We start from the raw sequence: 24,046 nt of genomic DNA, 5'->3' as shown, positions 1-24,046 counted from the left end.
AGAGTGGTTTTGGAAAACCAAGTCACTGTCTGTCTAACAAATATTTCAGACGAGGCAAACAGGAAACCAGGACTATTATTTAGGATTGGGCAATAAAATCAATATCAGGCCCATTTGCCTCACTTTCTGGCTTTGATGATGGTTAATGACAGCTTACAGAAGTTGTAAATGATCTAAAAAAGCCATAAAAAGCTGCTTTGTATCTTTCCAGTTGGTTGGATACATTTAACTAAACCATTAGCGTTTTAAAGCATCGTTTTGACTTTCAAGAACTGGGTGTGGGACGATTCAACTGCAGCTGGATTTCCCTGCATCTAAGAGATCATTTAAGAGGATTAATCCAAACAAGTTTAATTCAGCAAAATGACATTATGTAACATTAACAAGGAATTAATGAAAATTCACTCATGTGGGTCATCACTGGCCAGCGGATTTTTTCCTCCAGGGATCACATTTCTCCTGGAGGAGGAGTGAACAAAGCAGACTGCCAATGTGACACATTTTATAGGATCAGCAAATAGTCACCCAAAGAAGGGACTCTTTTTGCTTAAATGTTTGTATACGTTACCGGCTGGTAACACAATGGAAGCCAACACATTCTTTACTACAACCAGGAGAAACATTTCTGACAGGACAGTTTTCTGTTGAAAAAATGCAGTTTCATTGAAATCAAAACGTTTCACAGGAATATGTCAATTTTGTTGACATTTTTAATGAGAAGAGAAAATGAATTGTTCAGATTTTCCCATTTAATTTCAGTAATGGTGAAATATTTCATTGTGATAAGGGAAAATGTTTAATTTTGTTTTGATAAGGTTGAATCATTTTGTTTTGACTTTGATATTATTTTTAAAATATTTATTGTAGCATATTCCATGTATATCCACATCATATATATATTAAAAATAATATTTAATATACAAGTCAAAACAAAACAATTCAACCTTATCAAAACAAATTGATTTGTCCTTATGTGAACTAAGCGTTTCGATGGTCCCAAATTGAATTTTTTTGTAATTTCACACTAAATTTCAAAATTTTGGCTTTTTATTTTAATTCAGAACTATTTTTAAAAATGTCAGAATTTCCCACTACAGAAATTCTGCTTTCCATTCATCGCTGTTCTTTACCTTGTCTAGGGTTTCTAAGATAGCAGACTGAATTGTATGTGTTAGGCGGAGGGGAGGGGGAAAAGGGCTTGATGAATCAAAATAGCCTTTTTGATTTCAGCAGGATCTTCACATTGCAGTGAACAGCCTTCAAGTGTCTTTTCCACACTCTCCTAGTTAAGGAAGATGATGCAACCTGCCTAGGTCTACAACAGATCCTAGTGTCTCTATGTACAGAATCCTGGGGAAGAGATGGGGCAGCCATTAACACACAAAATAGGCATATTCCAATAAGTGTCTGTGTGCAAGGGGTGGGGAGCCAAGATGGCTTCCGTTTCAATGGGCCCATTGTTCCTTTCAGTTACTGCTCTTTGCTTTGCCCTCCACCCTTTACGGCCCTTCTCGGCCTACAGCTTGGGGCGGCGAAATGGCTAGAGCCGCCCCTGACCTCCACTAGCTGTTATCATTATAGGGAGCAGGACACAGTGGAGCAGTTCTGGTTCAATCCAGTAGAGGACAGTGATCCACTAGCAAGATCATTACAATAAATAATTCTGTGAGGACGAGGGTCTTATTTTTTGAGACATTTCAAAGATAAACACAAGCTCATGGATACTGATTTTATTATCTAGACAGGAAATCTTAGCAAAATCTTAGCTGTCAGTGCAGAATTCATTTTCTATCCTTGTAACTGTTTTATATAATATCGAAGTTAGTTATGGTGAATTCAGTCTGCGGTATTCATCAACAATGAATCAAATCAAAGGCAAATGGATTAATTAACTCTCAGATCTTAGGTAGGATTAAGTCACCGATTCAAGAACTCTATTGACAATGAGATCTATTTTTTAAAGGTTTAAACATCTGAGTAACACTCTCACATGAGCAATCCTACCTTAGGGTTACTCATGTCAGTAAAGTTACCAACGTGCTTAAGTCTATGCAGGGTCAGGACCAGCATGGATAACAACTGTTCACTACTGTGACTTCAGTGTATGTCTCAGAGGCCTGGTTTTGTTTCCGTGTTGCTAATTTTCACAGCAGGATTACCGGTACATTCAGACAGTGTTTGGCTGCACTGCTAAGAATAATTGATTTCTATTTGTGTCTCTATGCTGACCTGAGTGGCGGATCTCTCTGCCCATTTACTATATTTACGTCCTTGCATCAGGAAATGGTTTGTTTTCAGTTTACTGGTATATTTAAAAAAAAAAAAGAGAGAGAGGGTTTCCTCCATCACTTACATTTGTAATCATTTGTTTGCGTTGTAACTTGCTATTTATCATTAACATTTCCTAACAGGATAGTTCATTTTCATGTTCTGTTGTATGATGCAAAAATTAAATTAAAGAAAAATTACCAGGAAACTAAATATAATTAAGAAAAAGAATGCAGTAATCATAGCAGAACTAAGGCTCCAATTCAGGAAAGCATCTCTATTCAGGAAGAGCTCTTAAGTAGGTGCTTAACTTTAAGCATGTGCTTAAGACCCATTGAAGGCACACACTTAAGTGCCTTTCTGAATAGGCATGCACCTATGCCTGTGCTTACATTTGTTCTGAATCAGGGCCTAAAAATGTATCATTAGTGAGCTCCAAGGTTATGTGATTCATTACTATGTTACTTTGGTGTAACTGCACTAATTCTAGATGTGCAAAACCAGTGTGAAGCTGGAGTAAAGCAATGATGCATCATGTGGTTTATCATACACTCATAAAATACCAGGGTTGGAAGGGACCTCAGGAGGTCATCTAGTCCCACCCCCTGCTCAAAGCAGGGCCAATCCCCAGGCAGATTTTTGCCCAAGATCCCTAAATGGCCCCCTCAAGGATTGAGCTCAGAACCCTGGGTTTAGCAGGCCAATGCAGGGCTGGCTTTAGGAAGTGCGGGGCCCGATTCAAACAGTTTCAACGAGGCCCCAGCACGGATGACTAAAAAAAAAAAACCCACGTAAAAATCCCACATGGGGCTTGTACTCACCGGGTGGCGCACCGAGTCTTTGGCGGCACTTCAGCAGCGGGTTCTTCACTTGCTCCGGGTCTTCGGCGGCACTGAAGGACCTGCCGCCGAAGTGCTTCTGAAGACCCGGAGCGAGTGAAGGACCCACCACCAAAGTGCCGCCGAAGACCCAGAACGCCGCTGGGTGAGTAAAAATTAAAAAGGCGCCTCTAGCCAGGGAAGGGATTCTCAGCCATTTGCCCCTCCACCCCCCACCCCAGGCGGCCCTGCCACTGGGCGTGGGGCCTGATTCGGGGGAATCAGTGGAATCGGCCTAAAGCTGGCCCTGCCAATGCTCAAACCACTGAGCTATCCATCCCCCTTACCTAGGGATGCACCTGTTCCAACTCCAGCACATTGGTGTGGCATGGTCTTGACATTGCTAAGCCATGTTCCTATCCTGCAAGCCCCTTTACACGCAGAATTCTCCCTCATGGAAAAATCTATTGCTTGTAACAGAAAATGGCAGCCCTGCTGTAGAAATCTCCATGATGATTTAAGGAAGATGGATTCTCTATTAAGTTCTGTAGGTTTGTAATGTCTATAGATCTTTATTAAATATCTGTGGAACCCTATTGGTTTTTATCACTATTACATTCTCTAGGACTTTGCCAGTCCTGTACTGTGCTGAGCACTTTGGCCCATATCTAGCGAAGCATTTAAGCAAGTACTCAGCACTCTGGCTCTGAACCAGGAAAACACTTATACGTGTGTGTGACAGGGAGTCTGCCCCATACTGGTCCCGATAGAGTTAAAATTCAGCCTGGAGGGCTACAAGGAAACAGCCAATTAGGGCAGTGGCTGGACCAGCGAATCAGGGCCCAGCCAGCCCATATAAAAGGAAGCTGCAGGCCACAGCGAGTCAGTCTGCTGCCCGAAGCCCAAGGGAGGAGACCGGCTTCCTAAAGGGCTGCAGAGACTAGCACCATGAACAGGGCTGCTAGGGCTTGCAGGCCCAAGGCCCTGGGAAGAGGACAAAGGAGCCAGAGGGAGGAACCGAAGGTGCTAGGGTTGTGGGGAAGCAGCCCAGGGAATTGAGACAGACTGGTGGAGAAAGAAAGGAGAGGCAGCGAGAAGCTGTTGTTCACAGGGTCCCTGAGCCGGGACCCAGAGTAGTGGGCGGGCCTGGGTCCCTCCCCCCACTCGCCGCTGAAGAAGTGGCCAGGCTATGGACTGCCAAGCTGCTGCGAGGAGCAGCTAGACTGTTGCAGAAGGAATTCCCTGGAAGGGGAGAACCCAGATTGTGACACAGCTGGTTAGAGTTAGGGCTTGTCTACATGGACAACTAGTCAGTGACAAGCTGGGGTGTAAATCTGCCCCACACTAGCCTGACACATGCTAAGTGTCCATCTGGATGCTGCCTCTGATCGTTCCCTAGTGTGCTTTGACGTAGCCAGCTTTGAAACGGGAGTCTATGTAGACAAGCATGTGCTTAAATACTTTTTTCAATTGGGGCCATAAAGCCTGATCTCACTTCCATTGAGGTCAGTGGGAGGTTTGCAATTGACTTCAATTAAAGCAGGCGGGAGCACTTCATGGGGTTTGGCACTGGCAGTTTTGACCAAATATATTTCACCCTTTTGCTTGTGAAGAGGCTTGTCAATTACACTGAGTTCCTTGAACCCTAGAAATAAATGAGTGGTAAGAATTCTTTTGAGTGGCCATGCTGACCTGTTTTAAGACTAACACAAAAAGGGCTGTGACAGTTTTTACCAGCTGAAGATCTGGGAGTCTCAGAGCTTGTCTCCACTTACCGGGGGATCAACGCATGGTGATCGATCCACTAGGGGTCAGTCTAGTGAAAACTCACTAAATCGACTGCCGATCGCTTTCCTGTCGACTCTGGTACTCTGCTGGAATGAGAAGCATACGGTAAATTGACCGGAGTGTTTCTCCCGTTGACCCAGCGCAGTGTAGACACCGCAATAAGTCAACCTGACGTACGTCGACTCCAGCTACGTTATTCACATAGCTGGAGTAGCATAACTTAGGTCGCCAGAGCCCCACAGTGTAGACCTGTCCTTGGTGTAATACGGTACAGAAGTGAGGAAACCAAACAATCTACCAAACCCTTTTTCCAATTGGATTCAAGGTTTTAAGACTCTTAGACCTGACACCAATTAGGAAAAATACTTTTCCTTTTGAAATATAGGCTTATAGGCACATTCAGTCTTCTGTCAGTTTCAGATATTTTCTAGCATGAATGGATGCAGGACAGGCCATTCAAGCAAAGCTAGGGAGGCGGAAGGACGTTAATTGCGATAGTTTGAAATATAATGTAGTTCCGAACTGTATCATTGTGGTCATGAACCACAAGGTCACAAGCATCTGGCCCCACTTGTTGGTTTAGCTATACATAATCCAAGGGGTTTTCATCCTGTTTCAGATTAATGAATTAGTGGCAATGGAGCCATTGAAATTTTAACCTTACGGAGGGCACTGTAACTTCCTCACCACACTTTTATAACCTTGTTTCAAGTAAACAAATAGTCTCACTAGATCTGTTGGAGAAATTTAGTGGTGCAGAATGTCTGCACCACTAAAGTCCTAATTTAAGGGATTAAGGGGTGAGTAGACTGAGTGATGACCTTTAGAGATGGATCCTACAAACCCTTACTCCCTCATATGAATAAGGACTACTCACATGGGACCTGGACCTTTAACTCGTGAGCTTTTTGTCTGAATCTGATACACTTGAAATATAATATCCTACTGTCAATATCTTGTCAGTTTTATTAAAGAAAACGTTGTTTGCAACATGTATATTGATGTGGGCACAACCAGTTCGATAGGAAGCATCTACTCAATTGAAAAATGAATCACCCTAGGTAAGCGATGCAGTAATTGGTTGGGGATGTTTTTTTCATATTTTTTTTTACGTTAGGCATTTGGAAGCTGTGGCTGATGTTGTCTTTTGAAATCATTTCGGCAGGTTGAAGTTATGAAAAGTACCACTAGGTTAAGTGCTGAGCACTTCCTGCTGGGTGCTGAAGTTGCACAGGATCTGGCTCTTAATATTGTGATTCTTGTGAACCCACTTTGCAGACCACTATTCTACTTGTAGGCCTTAAATTCTCTGCATACACCAGGAGTAACTTCACTGAAGCCAATGGAATTCCATCCACGTAAAGCCAGGCTCTCGGGGGTAATTCCTCAACTGTTGTAAATTCTCTTGTCTCCATTGACTTTGAAAGACAGCCGCTGAAGATGTGCCCCTTCGTATTTTTCAAGAAGGACGAACGAAGGGAATCACAGACAGGTCATTGCAGTATTTCTTTTCAGCAGTACAAACGTTTGCTCTAGGCGAGCTTGGAATGCTTTGGGATAAAACCATAGTAGGGCATAATCCTCTCAGAAGTGATCAGTGTCCCCGAGTCTTGTTGAAATCAGTAGCATCTGAGGACATAAGAAGTGCCAAAGCTTTTTGGTGGCCTTCGGCACAAGGGTGAATTTTGCCCAGGAAACATTTTCAGGCCTTCAGCAGTGTTTCTCAACCTTTTTGATACCAGGGACTGACTTGCTGCTTTCCTCAACTGTGTCAGGGAGGTCTCAGGGACCGGTGCCAGTCCATGGACCGGTCATTGAGAAATACTTACTACTGTAGCGGGGTGGGGAGGAAGGGGGGAGAGCCAATATATACCATGTAATATAACTGTAGATAACACCAAGACACAAGGGTGGCAACCATGTCAAACAGTGACAACTATCACACACACACAGTGTTTTCAACAGAAACTAGCTGAGGGCCCACCATATGACAGAGCGCACTCAAGTCTTGTGCCAGTTGTGCTGTTATTCTGCATCTCAGCTCAGCTCACATTCCTACTTCTCTGTGGCTGGGCTTCTGCAGAACACTTGTGTAATTTTGTTATTGGGCTTCATGACAATGAAATCAGCAGCAGCTATTTCCTGATGCAAAGGTCACAGGGATGAGGCAGGGCTGTGTCATCGATGGAGAAAAAAGTCACAAGGAAAGCTGTGAAAATTGAGGGGAAATTAAATTCCACTGCTTTCTGTCCAGAGCAAGAGCCTGGAATAAAAGGCTCAGCAGTGGGCTCCACTTACTGAACTGTAGCTCACGAAAGCTCATGCTTCAATAAATTTGTTAGTCTTTAAGGTGCCACAAGTACTCCTGTTCTTTTTGCGGATACAGACTAACACGGCTGCTACTCTGAAACCTGAACACCACTGGCCATCTCTCGCTTTTGCTAAGGAATCACTTGTTCAGGAGAGTTGGGTGTAATAAATGAAATTCCTTTATAGTAGGAAACCTACATGGCCTCTTGCTCATGCCTGTTGGACACCTTGACTTGAAAACCCAGTGTCACAAATCAGAAGCCAGATCCTCAGCGGAGGATTAACACCAGGTGAGGATCTGCCCCCCTGAAGTTTGATTGATGTATGTATGGCCTATTCCAGCTTAGTTCAGTAGGATCTTAAGAGGGATAAAGATCATATTATAAAGACCTGTGAGTGGTTCTGTGCTCTAACCTTATCACCACAGCACATGACTCAGACTGAGAGGGAGCATTAACTAGTGGTCAGAGCAGGAAATAGGTGCAAGGACTCCAGGGTTTTTGTTCGCTGTTTTCCTACTGGATTTGCCCTGTGATCTTTGATAATTAAGCACCCAGTGCCTCAGTTTACTAATCTTAAAAATGGATCCAGCGCCAAGACTAGTCTCCATATTTATAAAAATGTGTATCCCACTTTGCCATCATGGGATAACAAGCTCTATAGAAGTCATTATTCTGAGAGTCATTATTGAACCTGAAATGAGCTTGGTTTTCTCAGGCTAGTCCATAGTGGACATTTCATTTGTCCATATCACAATTGTGGCGCACAGTCTGTGTTCTAGATACATTGGTAGATTGTTGCTGATGCAGCTCCTGGCTACATTTTATGTGGCTTTGTAGGGTTACCACCCACAAGACAAAACGTTAGCCCTCTCTGTATCGTGACGGAGGCTCTATGCTTGTGCCATTTGTGACTTGTGTGGCAAACACTGATTTTTATGGGTGTGTTTTGTTTAGTTTGTTTCAATTGAAAAGCCACAGGGTCTGATTCTAGTCTCAATTGAATCACTGTACAGGTCTGATCCAAAGTCCATTGAACTCAGTAGAAAGCCTAACACTGATCTCAAATGGTTTGGGATCAGCCCCTACATCAGAATTTACTTTAAACAAGTGTTTATGTCCATCCCTATTCACCAAACCATTTAGGCATGTGCTTAACTTTAAGCATGTTGCTTACATTCCATTGAAGTAAATGAGACTTAATGTTCTTAAGTGATTTCCTGAATAGGGCTAGGATTACTTTCATGTTTACAATTTAGCATGTGCTTAGGTTCTTTGCTGAATCAGAGCTTTAAGCATGTGCTTAAATCCAACTGAAGTCAACAGATTTCAGCACGTGCTTAACATTAAACAAAGGTTTATGGTGCTTTACTCCATCAGGGCGTAAGTGTGAACAGAATAAGGCCAGTGATCTCTCAGTCTGGCCAATGTACTACTGAGCAAGAGCCCTCTAATTTGAACACGCTGTGTATCAGTGTGATGGAATAGGGGTTATTTAATGATTTTATATGAAGAGTTAAATATAATTAAATGATTTAAACAAATTTTACTGTAATATAAAGAATATTTGACCATGTTCCTAATTTCCCTTGACAAACAACTTAAAATGCATTAAAGAACTGTGTGCCACAACAGACCTTTTTTGGCCTTGACAAAGCAATGGACCCCCGCCCTCGATCCATTGTTTTGGTTTGTTGAGGGGTTTTTTTGCACTGACAAACCATCAAGACATTCCATGGTAATGTGATCACGTGACATCGTCACAGCCCCATGTTCAGTCTAGCTGAAAGCTAACACAGGATGAGGGTCAAAGTTTAGGCTGTGATCTGAACTTTTCGATAGTTTAGGAACGGGCGGAGCTGGGGTCTGGATTCAGGCCTGTCTTTCTTTGGGACTCGTTAAATGTCAATGGGCTGATCCATGAACATTTAGTTTGTCCCATAGATTTGCAAGACTGAACGAAACCTAACTCCAGTCGCCACAGTCTGTCCCTAACTTTCCTTGATACAAAAACCCCCGAAAAGGTCCAGGGGAAGGTGTATTTAATCATTAACGGCTAAAGCCCCAGGGCATTAACTGGGGATTATTAGCTGTCTAGGAAGAAGTAATGACCACAGGTAACCCAAGCTCAGTTATAAATCTCATGAAATTCTCTTTGTCTAGATCCCTACAAATAGCCACTCTCCCAAACACTCCAAGAAACCTCATCTTTCCTCATGCAGGAGAGGGGACTGTATGCGTTATGTCATCAGCTGGACGCATTTAAAGAAATAGCGCCTCCCACTTGGTGTTAGCTACTTATTTAGGCCCACGTTCAGCAAAACACAAAAGAATGCGCTTAGGGGCTTAAAACTAAGTGCTTCAATAAACTAGGGCCAAAGTTAGCCAATCAATTCATGTTCATTGTTGCTGAATATTCCATTTATTTTATAAGGAAGCAATAATTGAAGCACTGAGCATTTCTTCAAAATGTATGACTTTCTGGGAGGTATTGGAAGATCTGATTGCAGCTGAGCCATCGATTACCAAGAAATGGCCTTCACCAGTGTTGCTAGTGCCATTGTAAGATGAAAACGACATAATCCAGAGCATATAGATTTTGTTGGTACTGGGTGATTGGCTAAAGTACTCTAGTAATGTTTAGTGCATAGCAACCAGATTGTTTCATTCATCTCTCCACATTCCGTTCAGCACATAGTGCACTTTGCTAATCACTTGGTGAATGAAATGCATTTTCTTAATTGCTCAGAAGTCTTTTAAAATTAAAATGGCTTTTTTCTATCACACTCCCCCACTCCTTTTCCACCTTTACTGTAGAGCGATGAAGAGGAACCTGCCCATTAAGAGGTTTCTTTGCATTTAAATGTAATTAGAAATCGAATGAAAAGAAGCAAATAGGAACCATTAAGAATACAGGATGTGAATCTTCAAGGTGCTGAACTCCCCTTGACTTTTGTGGTTACTTTCAAGGACCAGACCTATCATGATCGAATTTTCAGATACCTCTAAGAACTGCTTTTCACTTGCATCCACACACTGCACATTTTCACTAGCACCATGCGCACTTTCCTGTACTGCAGTATGTAAGATGCTGTTCCTTGTGCCCTCACACACATGGGCTGGCCAGAATCAGAATCCAGAAATACTTTCAGGAAAACTGGAAAAACAGGAAGTTGACCCATTTTCTTGAAAATGACGTAAATAGCAACAATATATCTTTAAATGACAATGTGTTTTCCAAATATATAAGTGGCTGAATGAATGTGTTAGAGAACCATGGGAAAAAGCTGCAACAAGATTTCAATGATCAAATGTACATCAACAAGTGAAGAGGAAGAATTGCTAAACCATATAGTAAAATAAAATGGTAGAGTCTTAGATGTGGCTGTCCAAGCATTAGATAGCCAGTGCAGGTTGCCTTGGAGTTTCGCCACCCAAGTAGTATGTAGTCAGTGGAAATATTTTAGGAGCATGACTCCTAAACTATTAATCAGTGGGTATATCCTAAAGCAAAACTGATCATCTGTAGTACCCGTATCATTTTCATTGTTGTGCTGGAAACAAATATCTTCCCAGCTTTGAAATCCACATAGGACCATTTAGACTAGCTTTTATTAAAAAGTAATAATTTTGATGCCTCTACTTCAAACACAGGACCTAATGATATCACTGTGTTGACCAGTCAAGCAGCATCATCACAGCCCATCATCAAAGAGGACTAAAAATAGTCTCCATCATTTACTTCTGCATCTGCAACACGCACGGACCACTGATATTCAATAAATAGATTGGCTAGCAGACAGCATTTCAGTGGAAGTTATAATACAACTTACAAAAACTGGAGTGACGTTAGAGAATCTTCCATAATCATAGTGTCAAGGTGCTTGCAATTCTCAGGTTAAAGGAGGTGAAAATACTGCATCTTGAAAAAAAAGAGTTCACCTTTATCCAGAGCATTTTAATAAATAGTTATTTAAATATCTGGTGTGATGTGTTGCCTGGCTCCTTTGTGACACATCTCAGAATTTCTTCTGTAGATTATATGATACCGGGACATGGATAAAGCATTTCAGCTCTGTGGAAGGACAAGGCTCATCTTCTTTCCCCCACAGTCTTACAGTGCTCTTGGTACAGAAAGGGGTCTGTATATGGTCATTTGAATCAAAGAATAAGTCCCAGAGGACTAAGATTGTTCTGTACTCATCCAACAGAGCCGAATATAATGGTGTCAAGCAATTCTTGACTTTCTTTCTTTCCCTCTTTGGGAACCTGGACACACTGTTTGCAAGATCTGCGTGGCATAACGGGCTGTGTGTGTGATGCGTCTGAACGAGGCATTCAACTGGGAGCATCTTTTCTCTTGCAAGCATTAAATCACCCTTTGTACTTGTTCAGGAACAAGGCGACTTTGTGTTGCCCATGTCAAAGTCCTTCCAACTATGCCTTCAGTTTCCTTCTCTGACTACCTCAGAACCATCTTTTTAAAAAAATCAGAATAAATAATCAAAACCTTCCCGAATAAATCAATTCTTGGTCTGCATAACTGATTACCTCCTTGTTTGTAACTGGTAGACGCTATTGCAGGACACACTTGCTGTTTAGTTGGGGTGAGCATCGATATAAACTATTCTGTCAGATGTGGCTGTTAAATTTTGTTATAGTTTTTGGCAAAATCCAAATTTCCCAGAATGTTGGTGAGTTGTCAGAGCGACAATTTGGAAAACATTAACTATTTCACTCTTTTTTTTCCCCCAACTTGCTAAAACTGAAAATGCTACTGCTCGAGGCTCAGCATCAGCCATTTGAGAATTGAAGATTCTGCTCAGCTCTGATCTAATAGGACAGTTTCAAGATGTGAGCAGATGAGACAGTTTTGACTTGCGGCATCTATTGAAGTTGAAAGCGTGCTAGGTGTTCAAAACAACTTTGATCATTTGTTGACATTGCATCAGAAGTCTGATGTAACGTTAAATGGCAACACAAAGTCCGTGGAACATGGAATGAACTTAACCTTTCAAATGCCTGAATGTGCTACCTCTGCCTTCGTCTCCATTGCTATAGGTGAATCAGAAACTCCATTTCAATACTGAATTGAAATAGATCTATCCAAACAAAACGTAGTCAGTGGGAGCATGGCACCTAATTCCCTTAGGCCCCTTTGAAATGCCTAAATGCAGAATTTGAACATGAAAACCAGGGCATATTGGGTCAAATCATGCAATATTCAATGAGAATGAGATTCACGCATGGTAAGGAAGATCAGTGCAAGGACATCCATGCTGATGACTATAGATACAGCAAGCCAAGTCTAGGGCTGGTATGAAGCGATTCAAATCTACTGTAGTCCAGCCATTTTCTGGAGCCAGAGAAAATGTGTATTTTTGTTTGCAAATCCCCGCTACAAGTCCAGTAAGGTCTGATTCTGATCTTGTGTTTCACCGCTGTAACTCCACTGTCTTTATCGGAGTGACTGCTGGTTTACTGTAGTGTGAGAGCAGACTTGGTCACAAATTCTTCAGGTGCAGACACAAAGTTTAGAAGGTAGTACACAGACTCTGTGTAACCCACACACCTCCTGGGTGTGGTGTTCTGTCCCATCTAGTGGCACCAAGATCACTTAGAGATTCACGAGTCTGCTCTACAGCCATAACAGCCATATGACTTTTAGCTCATGCAGTACAGCCTCATGCACTAAGCTTCGGAAGTCCCAGGTTCGATCCCAACAATCAAGGCCTGTCGGTGTTCTCCGGAAGACCAATGCAGTGTATTTCACTGTCTGGCTCATGGATCTCAGCAATCAGAGCCCTCAACAGGTTTTTCTCTGATGCTTTCCTGGGAATGACTTGTTTTCCTAATGATAGAGACTGTCTTCTCCCAGTGCTCTGATTGTCCAGCTGAACAAACAAAAGGAAAATAATATATTTCAGCATGAGGGACCCACTAAACTCTCCAAAGCTCTTCTTTCAGAATTTAAAATGTGATAAATTATAGGGCCAGATCATGGCTCCTGTAATCTGCCTGCTTTTGCAACTTTGACGTAAGGGTATTCCCAGGTGACAAAAAGCCAGTACACCAACCCAGCTCCGGGGACATGCTAATAGCATCCCAGGAAGGAGGGATGGTTGGAATGCTGCAGCAGAGATCCTCAGCTAGGAATGGCCCACTGGGAGTTGTTCCCTCAGATCCTCTGGACCTGGGGAAGGGTAGAGTTGACTTTAAGGGCAAGACTAACAGCACTGGCTAGAATTAAAGTCAGCGTTACCCTTCCCCAGTTCCTGGGCTGGTGCAAAACCTCTCATCTAAACCACAACTGAAAAATACCCTTCCTAACAAAATGTCCTCTTCTTCCCAGGTGCCTCGGCTGGAGGTGTGGCTTTCCCAATGCTCCCCCTCCACAGTTTGGAGGCAGAGTGAAAACCATTCAGCTCTGTTCTTCCTGACCTAGGAGAGGTCAGCAGGCCACCCTCTTCCTTCTAGTGTCTCCCCATAAAGAGGGAAAAGGCAGGTTATAGGCTGCACTCCTTCCCAGAACTTGTCCTGAGTTCTAGGAAGGAGGGCAGAAGGGATGGCTGAGAGGCGAGATCTGCCCCACCCTACACTACAAGGGTCCAGATCCTGGGTCCTAAAGAGACCAGAAGCCTGGGGATTTTCCAGACACCAGTTGTTCATCTGGAACTATTTCATCTCCCTCAGCAGCTACCTGTGTGTTCCCCAGGTCTCTGTCTGCTGCAGAACTCCTAGAATGGGGTAGCCTAGCTCCCGCTAGCTTTCATGGGCCAATTGACCCGGTTTCAATGCTTCCTCTTGTTTGAATGAACTCTGGTTCAAGATTAAAGAAGGGAAAGGTGTGAGTCGGGCACTGCAGCATGGATTTCCTTTCATTCGAAAGGAAGCGGATTTGTGTCTCTTGTTGATATTTGAGATCAGCTTCTTTTTGCTCTACTGCTCATCTGTTGATACTAAACAGCTGGCATTCAGCCCCGAATTCTGTTGCCTTCTGGCCACTGTATCATATTGCAATCTCATATCGCATTTCCTAGCCTCCCTGGCTATAGCAATGCCAGCGCTCAAAGCCAGGGGATGCCATCAGCTGCGCAAAACTTGGTCAGGAGATTGGCTTGTGTGGGTCTGACTGGGAACAAATCATATGGATAGAGTGCCATTTTTTTCAGGGACAACATAAAAATCAGACCAGTAAGTGTTCAGAGTTGGGTGAGCTCAAGAACAAGATTGAAATTAAAACCATCTGTGGGCACTGCAAATTGACCCCTAGGAGCCCGAGAATGGTATATAAACAATTTCTTTTTTTTTACTAAGTAGATCATCCCAGTGCTAGGTTTTATAGACGTGTAATTGATCACATCTGACAGGTCTTCATTTTGAGGAATTCTTAACAACAGAATTAGTTCTGCAAATCCTAGATACGTTCTAGACACACCCAGAGCTTAATTCTTGAGATATTTAGGCCTGGTCTACACTTGGGGGTGGGGGGAAATTGATCTAAGATATGCAACTTCAGCTACGAGAATAGCATAGCTGAAGTCGACATATCTTAGATTGACTTAGAATTGCTTATTTTGCATCCTCATGGCGGAGGATTGATGGCCGCGGCTCCCCCGTCGACTTTGCTTCCGCCTCGCGCAGAGCTGGAGTTTAGCAGTCGATGGGAGAGCAATCAGGGATCGATTTATCATGTCTACCCCACACACGATAAATCGATCCCTGATAGATCAATTGCTACCTGCCGACCTGGTGGGTAGTGTAAACATACCTTTAGAGAGAGAGAGAGATTTTATAGGAGTCATCTTCTTCCCAGGCAGCAGCCATGTGCTACTATAGAAGAAGGGAATAATGATTCCTGTATCTTAAAGATTGGCTACAGATCTCTAAAAGGAGAAAATGCATTGCTCCTTAATATTGATTTTCTAGTCATGTCTGTCCAAGATCAGCAACTAATTATACAAATTAAATGGTGAATATGCACTTAAGAAATGAAGCTCAGAATTGGGTAAGGGATGGAGAGAGTAAAATTACTTGGTCCCGACGCAGCAAACTCAGCCGGGCACCTGAAAGAGACAGGGCTCAGCTGGATCTACATCATCTCCACTAATAAGGACTCCATGATCAGAACTATGCTGATCATTTCGCTAATTGTGCACAGATGGAAATAGAATCCAGCTCACTGTCTCATAGCTGTACTGGTTTTGCAGCGCTAACTGAAATCATAAATAGAGATTTTGTCAGTGCAGAGAGCAGGTTATGGCTTGAAGACCTACTGCAAGTGCATAATATTGCATGGGTGAGGAACCATATTTACACAATCACTATTCTGATATTAACCCCAAGCAGGATTTTGGCACCTGGATATTTAATTACGGATCTGGGCTATCTGGAAATAGTATTCTAACTCCCTGGGTCATAGTCAAAACTCCCACTGGAGTGAATAGATAAGTAAAGACTGCAGGAATCAGCCCCCTGGAAATAATTCATTTGTGATACCAGAGCATGCTGTAAACTGTAACTGTGTGTTACAGACACCTTGCTAGAGTCTGGTTCCCTGTTTGCAACGTTTAGGCCTAGTGATTATTTCTGCTTCCAAATTATTTAACAGCATGTGACTTAAAATCTTCCTTTACAGCTATGCAATACTTAGGGATGAAGATTTAGTAGCAAAGCTTTGCTCCAGCGTTCTACTGATCAGGCTTTTTCTTGTTGAAGGTCTCTTTGCATCTACACAGTCATAATTAAGGCTTTCCAGACAAGCTATGCTTTATAATGTACTCTTCGGTTTCCCTGCAGTGGGCTTGGGGTAATGCTTGGTTTACCTGAAGTATGTGGCGTGTACAGTAATTCACTGTAAAACTGCTATCTGGTGAGTGAGACTAAGGGCCACATTTTTTAAATAGCCTCCAATTTTGCACCCACAATCAATTGTGGGTACAATTTTGTGGGCAGAAATAATAGCAACAAGACATCTAACTTTCTAATTGCATCCACAGCTCAGGTAGACAGACATCTATTTGCCACAATTTGTGCCCACAGTTATTTTGTCTGCAACTGGTAGGTGCAAAATTGGAGGCCGGATTGAGTCTCCTTGTAAATTTTGAGTCTAAACTGTTTTTCTAGCTTCTCAGGTGTACTTGTCAAACTGCACGTTTTCCTATCTCATCCTCCAACTCTGGAAGGAAGCCTGTCTACAGGAACAGCATTCCGGGACATCAGTGATCCAGCCCTCCACCATCCATTGTGGATGGCACCAGTCTCTTACCACTTTCAAGTGGGACTTTTTGCCACATGAATCAAAGTGAGCTTGATTCTCCTCTCACGCTGGTGTAAACGAGTAGTAACTCCACTGGAGTAAAGGGAGGTGCACCAGTGTAAACCAGTGAGGGAGCTTAGAATCAGACCCAATATTATTATGCCTTAAAAGGTGTTGAAAAACCAATTATAACTTCTCAACTTTATTGTTGAGCTCTGATGCCTTCATCCCCTACCCTATCCCAGTTATGCCACAGATATGGCTCAGCTATTTTGCAAACAGAACCCGTGAGATGTTGGACTCTGTATATGTCAGTGATGAAAGCTGGTCCTGCTCGGTGGCTGTTCCACCAATAACTAAAGCAGGAACAAAGTAGTGATGTGCAATTAGTTTACATTCCTTTACATGCTGTTCTGAACTAAGGTGGCACAATCCCAGTCTGATTCCGATGCACAGAGCAATATCCTGAGCTGTGTTTCTTGGCAACGTTGCTGATTGGCGTAAATCTAGTCCCTAGCAGACGTGTGTCAACACCATGAAAAGCAGAACACGACCCTGTCTCTCTTGTGAGGCACTTCAGGTTCCTCCCTTTCCTCCGAGAGTTTTGCAAGGTTTAATGATTAATATTTGTGCAAGGCTTGAAGGGCCTTGGAATAAAGGTGCTATGTAAATCCAAACTAGTATTAATTAGATCATCAGCAATGGCAGGTTTTGCAGCGAGATGGAGGACTGGATGGGCATGGAGACTGAATTCACGCCTCTTGTTGCTTTCAGTGGATTTACTCAGGTGTGAGATCAGAATCGGGTCCTCTCTGTTTATTCTCTGCATCGTTAAGCTGTGATTTTTTATTATTATTAAGTTATATGGTGAAATGTTGGAATTGAAAGCCACTGTCTTAATTAACACACATTAAACAGGCATTGTCGCACTTGCTTTTTTGTGGCTCACCTTAGAGGTGTTCATTTTAAATCCTGCTTGAAGCTGCTTCTCGGGGGGAAAGACACATTGACCAGGAAGGGATTATTACAGTACGCGCCTCTGTAGTTCTGTTCCCCTTATTAATGTAGAAATTGGCATCACAGCAGTTCTACATATAGGGATTGAGGCTCATGTGCCATAAAGGCACCTGAACAAGTGAAAAACCTTAATTCCTTTCTCCTTCCTCGCCAGGAAAATGCCCCCCCCCCTCATGTTTGCAAATTTCCAGCATCCAGAGCATAGACTTTAGAAGGGAAGAACTTGCTTCTCCAAAAGCGCTATGGGGATATAATGAAAGTCAGCTCTGCACATCAGTTGCACAACAATAAGAGCAGAGACCTTAGTGACAGGAGTCCTTGATTTGTGTCACCCTCCACTTTACTCATGTCAAATATGGTCCTAATTGCTGGACTTCGCCCAGGAGTTTGTGAATTTCTCACATCCCTTTTGAGTAATGACTCAACTGCTGTAAATCAAGCTGGGACCCAAGGGAGTTTCACTTCTCAGTCAGGGGTGAAAGTAACTTAAGGGACTTACTGGTACGCAGGGCCGGGATCCTGAGCAGGCGGGGGGGGGTACTTCAGGCAAAAGGGGGGGGCTTTAAATCGCTGCTGCTACCCCAGGCCCTTTAAATCACCGCCGGAGCCCCATGGTAGCTGTAGCTGCAGCTGGGAGTCCTGGAGCTCTGGCGGTGATTTAAAGGGCCACTGCCGGGAGCCCAGGACTCTTTTAAATTGCCCGGCTGGGGAAGCTGCCCCCTGCCAATGCTGCTCTTGCCGGTACACTGTACGGGACCGGACTGGCTTACTTTCACCTCTGCTGCTAGTGCAAAGGGAGGATCAGGATTCACCAACCTTTTGGACACTTGCCGAAGTGCAGGGGCTAAATGCATGGTGATTCTGTCACTAAGAGTCCTACCGCGTCTCCAGCTCTATAACCATGGGGGGGGGAGAAGAACCTCCCCGCTCCACTCCCCAAATAAAACCAGGTTGTGTGAGTGGAAGTGTTAATTCAAGAAAGCCATGACAATAGAAATGAAAAGTCATTAAAGCATTTGATGCAGTCGTTCCCCCACATCTACTACGACCTGTCCCTCCCTCCGTTTAAAATATAGCTGCGTGGTTTGCAGAATACATCTGGCAAGATCCTCTCCAGTGTCACACACACACACACACACACACACATCGCAACATGGGACTTTACAACCATTTGGTTTGACAAAGATTCAAGGAGTTTCTTCAGCCAGCACTGCTGCTCAGCAAACGAAATTGAATGTCCCAGGCTGTACATCTGCCATTCAACCCTCACACATGCACCCTGCAAAGCTTTCCAAGCTGCCTCGTACATAGCCCTCACCCGTTTTGCATGTACCGGTGTTTGTGCCCATCCCCCTGTCCACACACACTCACTCAAATTCATATTTGGACCCACAGATGAGTCCAATGGGTGGGTCCAAGTGAGCTCTGTTTAGCACCGGAGCCAGGAGATGGGGAGCAGAAGCGGCTTTCTGCCACCTTCCCGCCTCCCAATGTTGGGACTCTCCAAGGGCTGGGTCAGTTCCTACCGCCTACCACAGCAGCCTCAGCTCTGCTCTGATTAGTCCCCAGCGGATCCAAGCGGCCTTTCTGGCAGCTTAGCGTCCCCAGACTCTAGCCATGGCCTGACGTGGGGCTTGTCCCAGCATGCAGGTGGTAAAGTAGAGTCAACGTATCTAGCGGTACATCACCTGAGGAGTCCAGCAACGGGATGGGTAAACTGATTGGATGGCCCCACGGCTCTGCCAGAGCAGTACGACGGCATCGTAGCAGCCCCAGGGTTTGGCTCTGTGTATGAAATGCCTTGGCTTGCATGCATGGATATAAAACTCTGGCTGTGCAGAGTGGTAAGTGCATGAGGCTCCATTGGAAAGTCATCTGTTCAGGGTTGCAAAAATGTCAGGGAGGGCTCAGTCCTCAATCCCACCCCTCCCCTACCCACTCCAGGGTGAGCTCAGTCCTCGATCCTACCCCTCCTCTACCCACTCCAGGGTGAGCTCAGTCCTCAATCGCACCCCTCCCCTACCCACTCCAGGGTGAGCTCAGTCCTCAATCGCACCCCTCCCCTACCCACTCCAGGGTGAGCTCAGTCCTCGATCCTACCCCTCCCCTACCCACTCCAGGGTGAGCTCAGTCCTCGATCCCACCCCTCCCCTACCCACTCCAGGGTGAGCTCAGTCCTCGATCCCACCCCTCCCCTACCCACTCCAGGGTGAGCCCAGTCCTCAATCGCACCCCTCCCCTACCCACTCCAGGGTGAGCTCAGTCCTCGATCCTACCCCTCCTCTACCCACTCCAGGGTGAGCTCAGTCCTCAATCGCACCCCTCCCCTACCCACTCCAGGGTGAGCTCAGTCCTCGATCCTACCCCTCCTCTACCCACTCCAGGGTGAGCTCAGTCCTCAATCGCACCCCTCCCCTACCCACTCCAGGGTGAGCTCAGTCCTCGATCCTACCCCTCCTCTACCCACTCCAGGGTGAGCTCAGTCCTCAATCGCACCCCTCCCCTACCCTCACCAAGCTGAGCGCAAAGTCCATCCTTTCTCCAAGAGTCACACTTATTACCATTAAAGAACACAGAAAGGGCACACATGCTTGGCGACGAGCCATCCGTCCTCAGTGCAAGCTCTTACCCAAAGCGTCATAGTGTCCCCAATGACATCGTTAGCAGCATTTCACTGTCTGGATGGTGGCTCCATTTCTTACGTTAGTGGCTGTGTTGATTGGTTTGCAGGTTGTTTTTTTCTCTCCTTTTCTTCTTAACGCCAGACCTTTCTGCGGATACATTTGTTTTTGTCTTATTCCCTTGGTGCTGTGGCAGGTCCAGACACCACCTGCCATTTGCAGTAACATCCCCTTGGCTCTTGCAGTATGTTTACATAGTCTGACAAATGGCAATTCCTGATGGGTGTTTTTGTTATTCTTCCTCTTAGTTATTGCAGTAGAGCGCAACGTGGCCCATGGCCCCTCACAGTCCCCAGCCACTGCTTCACCTCAGCAGCTCCCACTGATTAGGGTCTGTTTTAGCAACTAGACTAATGAATGAGGGAATACAAACTGAGTAAGCAGTGAAGGTTCTATTAAATTATTACTATGGCCTAAACAAAGACGACCGGCGTATGCTTGGATTTAGACCAGTTGTTTAGCATATAATCTATAGACCTGATCATCTTCCAACACTGGAGAAAACCAGGAGTAGCTCCATTAAAGCAAATAAAGCTACATCGGTTTAAAGCTAGTGAGAGAAAACTCTATGGCATAGATCTGGATCATAGAATCATAGAATCTCAGGGTTGGAAGGGACCTCAGGAGGTCATCTAGTCCAACCCCCTGCTCAAAGCAGGACCAAACCCAACTAAATCATCCCATGGTGATGGTTTTATATTAACGACTATAAAGTCATATTTTCTGGTTTGAGTTGGAATATGGAGTGGTGTTCTAATACCTGTTACATGTGACTATAGAACACCTGTGCATTCAGTGCCATATGAATGGTTTCTAGGGCACAGAACTGATACATTGCCATAAGTTTCAGAGTGGAAGCCCTGTTAGTCTGTATCAGCAAAAAGAATGAGGAGTCCTTGTGGCACCTTAGAGACGAACAAATTTATTTGGGCATAAGCTTTCATGGGCTAAAACCCACTTCACTGGAGAAGTGGGTTTTAGCCCACGAAAGCTTATGCCAAAATAAATTTGTTAGTCTCTAAGGTCCACCCTTATTTCAGTCGCTTTGTCTTGGTCTGCTACACAGGGTTTCTTCATCGGAGAAGTGGGTTTTAGCCCACAAAAGCTTATGCCCAAATAAATTTGTTAGTCTCTAAGGTGCCACAAGGACTCCTGTTCTTATTGCCATAAGTATAATTTCTGTGCAGTCTTGGGTCAAGAGAAATTTGTGACCTAACTCTGATTATTAGCTCTTCTTAGAGTGTGCAGATGGCAGAGCTCCTTATGATAAACTTGTATATTGAGCAGGCGATTCCAATGGGTTGTAAGTGCTATATTATAGATGTGTTTGTGGCTGTCTGCCAGACTACAGGCCTGATCCAATTCCCATTGGAATCAAAGGAAACATTTCCATAGACCTCATTGTGAGGTGGATTAGGACCTGAAACCTCATCTAGGCTACCAGTGGCTGCTGCTGTCATACAATTGGAATAAGAAGCCGTTCGAGCTCCACTCCAGGTTTAAGTATGTACAATTAAATGGGAGGCAGACAATAGCAGTAAACCGGGACTCGGTGTGAGGTCTCATCATGAAGCTAGCGAGAAGAAAACTAGAATGTCACTCTCGAAAGCCTGAAGTGCTGCTAATCGGAAACACTGGTCTAGTAAAAGAAATACCAAGTAAATTAGGCCAATCAAGTTATTAAATCAATTTTTAAACAACTTTGTTCTAACGCTTCAATGCAAATGACGTTTGTCTCAGGTCTTTATCATTTCTTTTTACGTAGGATCATTCATGAAGATGGTTTCTCCGGAGAAGATGTGAAGCAGTACAAGCCTGTGGTCTATAGCAACACTATTCAGTCCCTGGCAGCTATCGTCCGTGCCATGGATACCTTGGGCATTGAATACGGTGATAAGGAGCGAAGGGTAGGTCAATATCCAGTTGAAATGATGGACTGAATTATTTGCAAAGAGCTGATTTGGAGGAAAAACTAGAGATTACATAGCACGAGAAGAGGCATATTTGCACAACCCAAACACATCTAGGGGAAGATTTTCAGACATTTTAGTTACGCAATTGCATGATTAATTTGATCAGTTTGTGCAAATTGCATGTGCAAGTGGCTAACTAAATAGGTTTGCAAGTGCAATTTTGGTAATTATGGGCACAACTGCCTCTCTAAACAGTATGAAAATGGGGCCATAGGCGCTTCCATATTACAAAACCCAGCTGTCTCTGGATATGGCAGTGCATGGTCTCTTTTACAGGTCAAAAAAAAAAAGGTTCCTATTCTCCTACAAAGGTCCAAAATACAGATATGAGCAAACAAAGTCGTGATAACAGTACAGTAGATATTTTCTACCCATTGGAAAGTTGCTTGAGGCAAAAAAATCAAATATTTCACAGAGAAAGTTCTGCTAATGTTCAGGTGTCTTCCTTGGGCCTTGTCTACGTGGGAAAGTTTTTTTCAGAATAATTTTAGTTTTTTCAGAGTAAATAGCTTTGTTTCTGCAAAAAAATATTCTTTTTTTTAATTATCTGGTTTCTTATTCTGCATTAACAATCCACTTTGGAAGCGAAATAACTTCTGGAATGAGGGTTTTCCCCCCTGAATCAGGTTTGTGTGGAGGCATGCAGCAACTGTAGTATTTCAGATTAACTACTCCACTTCTGGCAGTCTTACCACTGCTATCCACACTGCTTAGCTTCTCACTTGGATTGGCGTGTCTGTTTACCTGTGTGCCCTCTACTGCTCTGGGGTCATTTGGACCCGATGTCACTTTGCCCACAGCAAGGAGGTGTCAGTGTTGCTGGTTTTTCCATAAGGAAACTAAATCCTGGTGATACTTTCTACCATGATTTACAGCATAGGGATTATATACCATTGGAGATCTTGTGAGCAGTTTGAGAACCAACATGATGGCTTTGAACGGACTACTTTAATCTGTTGATTAGTCAGTGACTCAGCTCCAACCAATGCACATAGCTTGTCTTTGCTAAAACCTATGCACAGGGGAAAAAATCATTCTCCATGTCTGATAAATAGTCTGTGACAGATGGCTTTAAATATAAAATTTAATTTTTTAATGCATGAAATCCTAATTCTCAGAGGTTAAACTCATTCCACTAAGGCTCTGGCTTTACCAACTAATGGAGGAGCTCAGTAATCAGGACTATGACTAATGAAAAATTGCTGCCTGAAACCTTTGGATAGCATTAAAGGTTATGTCAGTTCCTGTTCCTGCAGAGAAGGTGCCAACTGTTCCCGTGGAGAATTCCTGTTACTCCAAAGGGACTTGAGGACCACCCCTCATGTTCTTCCTGCCTCACAGAAACAGTGTCGTGGTGCTGAGAAGCTGAGGTTTGCTTGGATTGTTGCTAACTCCGCTCCCATTGCTATTCTGGGCCAAATTTTTAAAGACAGCCTCTAAACTGCAGGGACTCAGCCCCACAAAATCACAGTTTGAACACACAGTCTGCATGGTGGGTGTACAGAAATGCAGAGGCAGGGGTGAAGCCTCGGGCTTGAGATTCTTTGTTTTCGGTGCATGCCCCACTTTTCATTGAGCTAATAGCCAAATCTTGGCAGGCCTTACTCAGCAAAAAACCCCTTTGACTTCTAAGGATCAGGCCCTATAGAAATAAGGTTTGAACACTGCCTCCCCTACCTTAAGGTAACTGGAAAGGCTCCCATTGACGTCTCTGGGAATTAGATCAGGCCCATAAATAATAAAATATTCTTTGAACATGAGGACACCCCGCAATGTACCAGTGACACCCCGCTAATTTTGTTAGTACATATCTTCATTATACACAAGTCAATGAACAGACATTTTTTAAAACAATGCCTCTGACACACAGCGTGTGTATGTCCCATCACAGGATTTTGGAAATAAGCAACCAGGCATGTGAGTTTAGAACCTG

At 43.8% G+C, this 24,046-nt stretch overlaps 1 protein-coding gene across 3 annotated transcripts in view; it reads left to right on the top strand.

Moving 5' to 3' along the window:
* Positions 1-24,046, top strand: part of GNAO1 (G protein subunit alpha o1) — a 310,405-nt gene that overhangs the window by 75,188 nt on the left and 211,171 nt on the right. For all 3 annotated transcript variants that reach the window (XM_044987312.1, XM_044987311.1, XM_044987310.1), the window contains exon 3: positions 21,906-22,047. In XM_044987312.1, the coding sequence (XP_044843247.1) occupies positions 21,906-22,047 (142 nt within the window). The remainder of the gene's footprint in view (positions 1-21,905; positions 22,048-24,046) is intronic.

Source organism: Mauremys mutica, chromosome 14, assembly GCF_020497125.1.
Source record: "Mauremys mutica isolate MM-2020 ecotype Southern chromosome 14, ASM2049712v1, whole genome shotgun sequence".
Taxonomy (NCBI): Eukaryota; Metazoa; Chordata; order Testudines; family Geoemydidae; genus Mauremys; species Mauremys mutica.
This window is presented reverse-complemented; position numbering and strand designations above follow the sequence as displayed.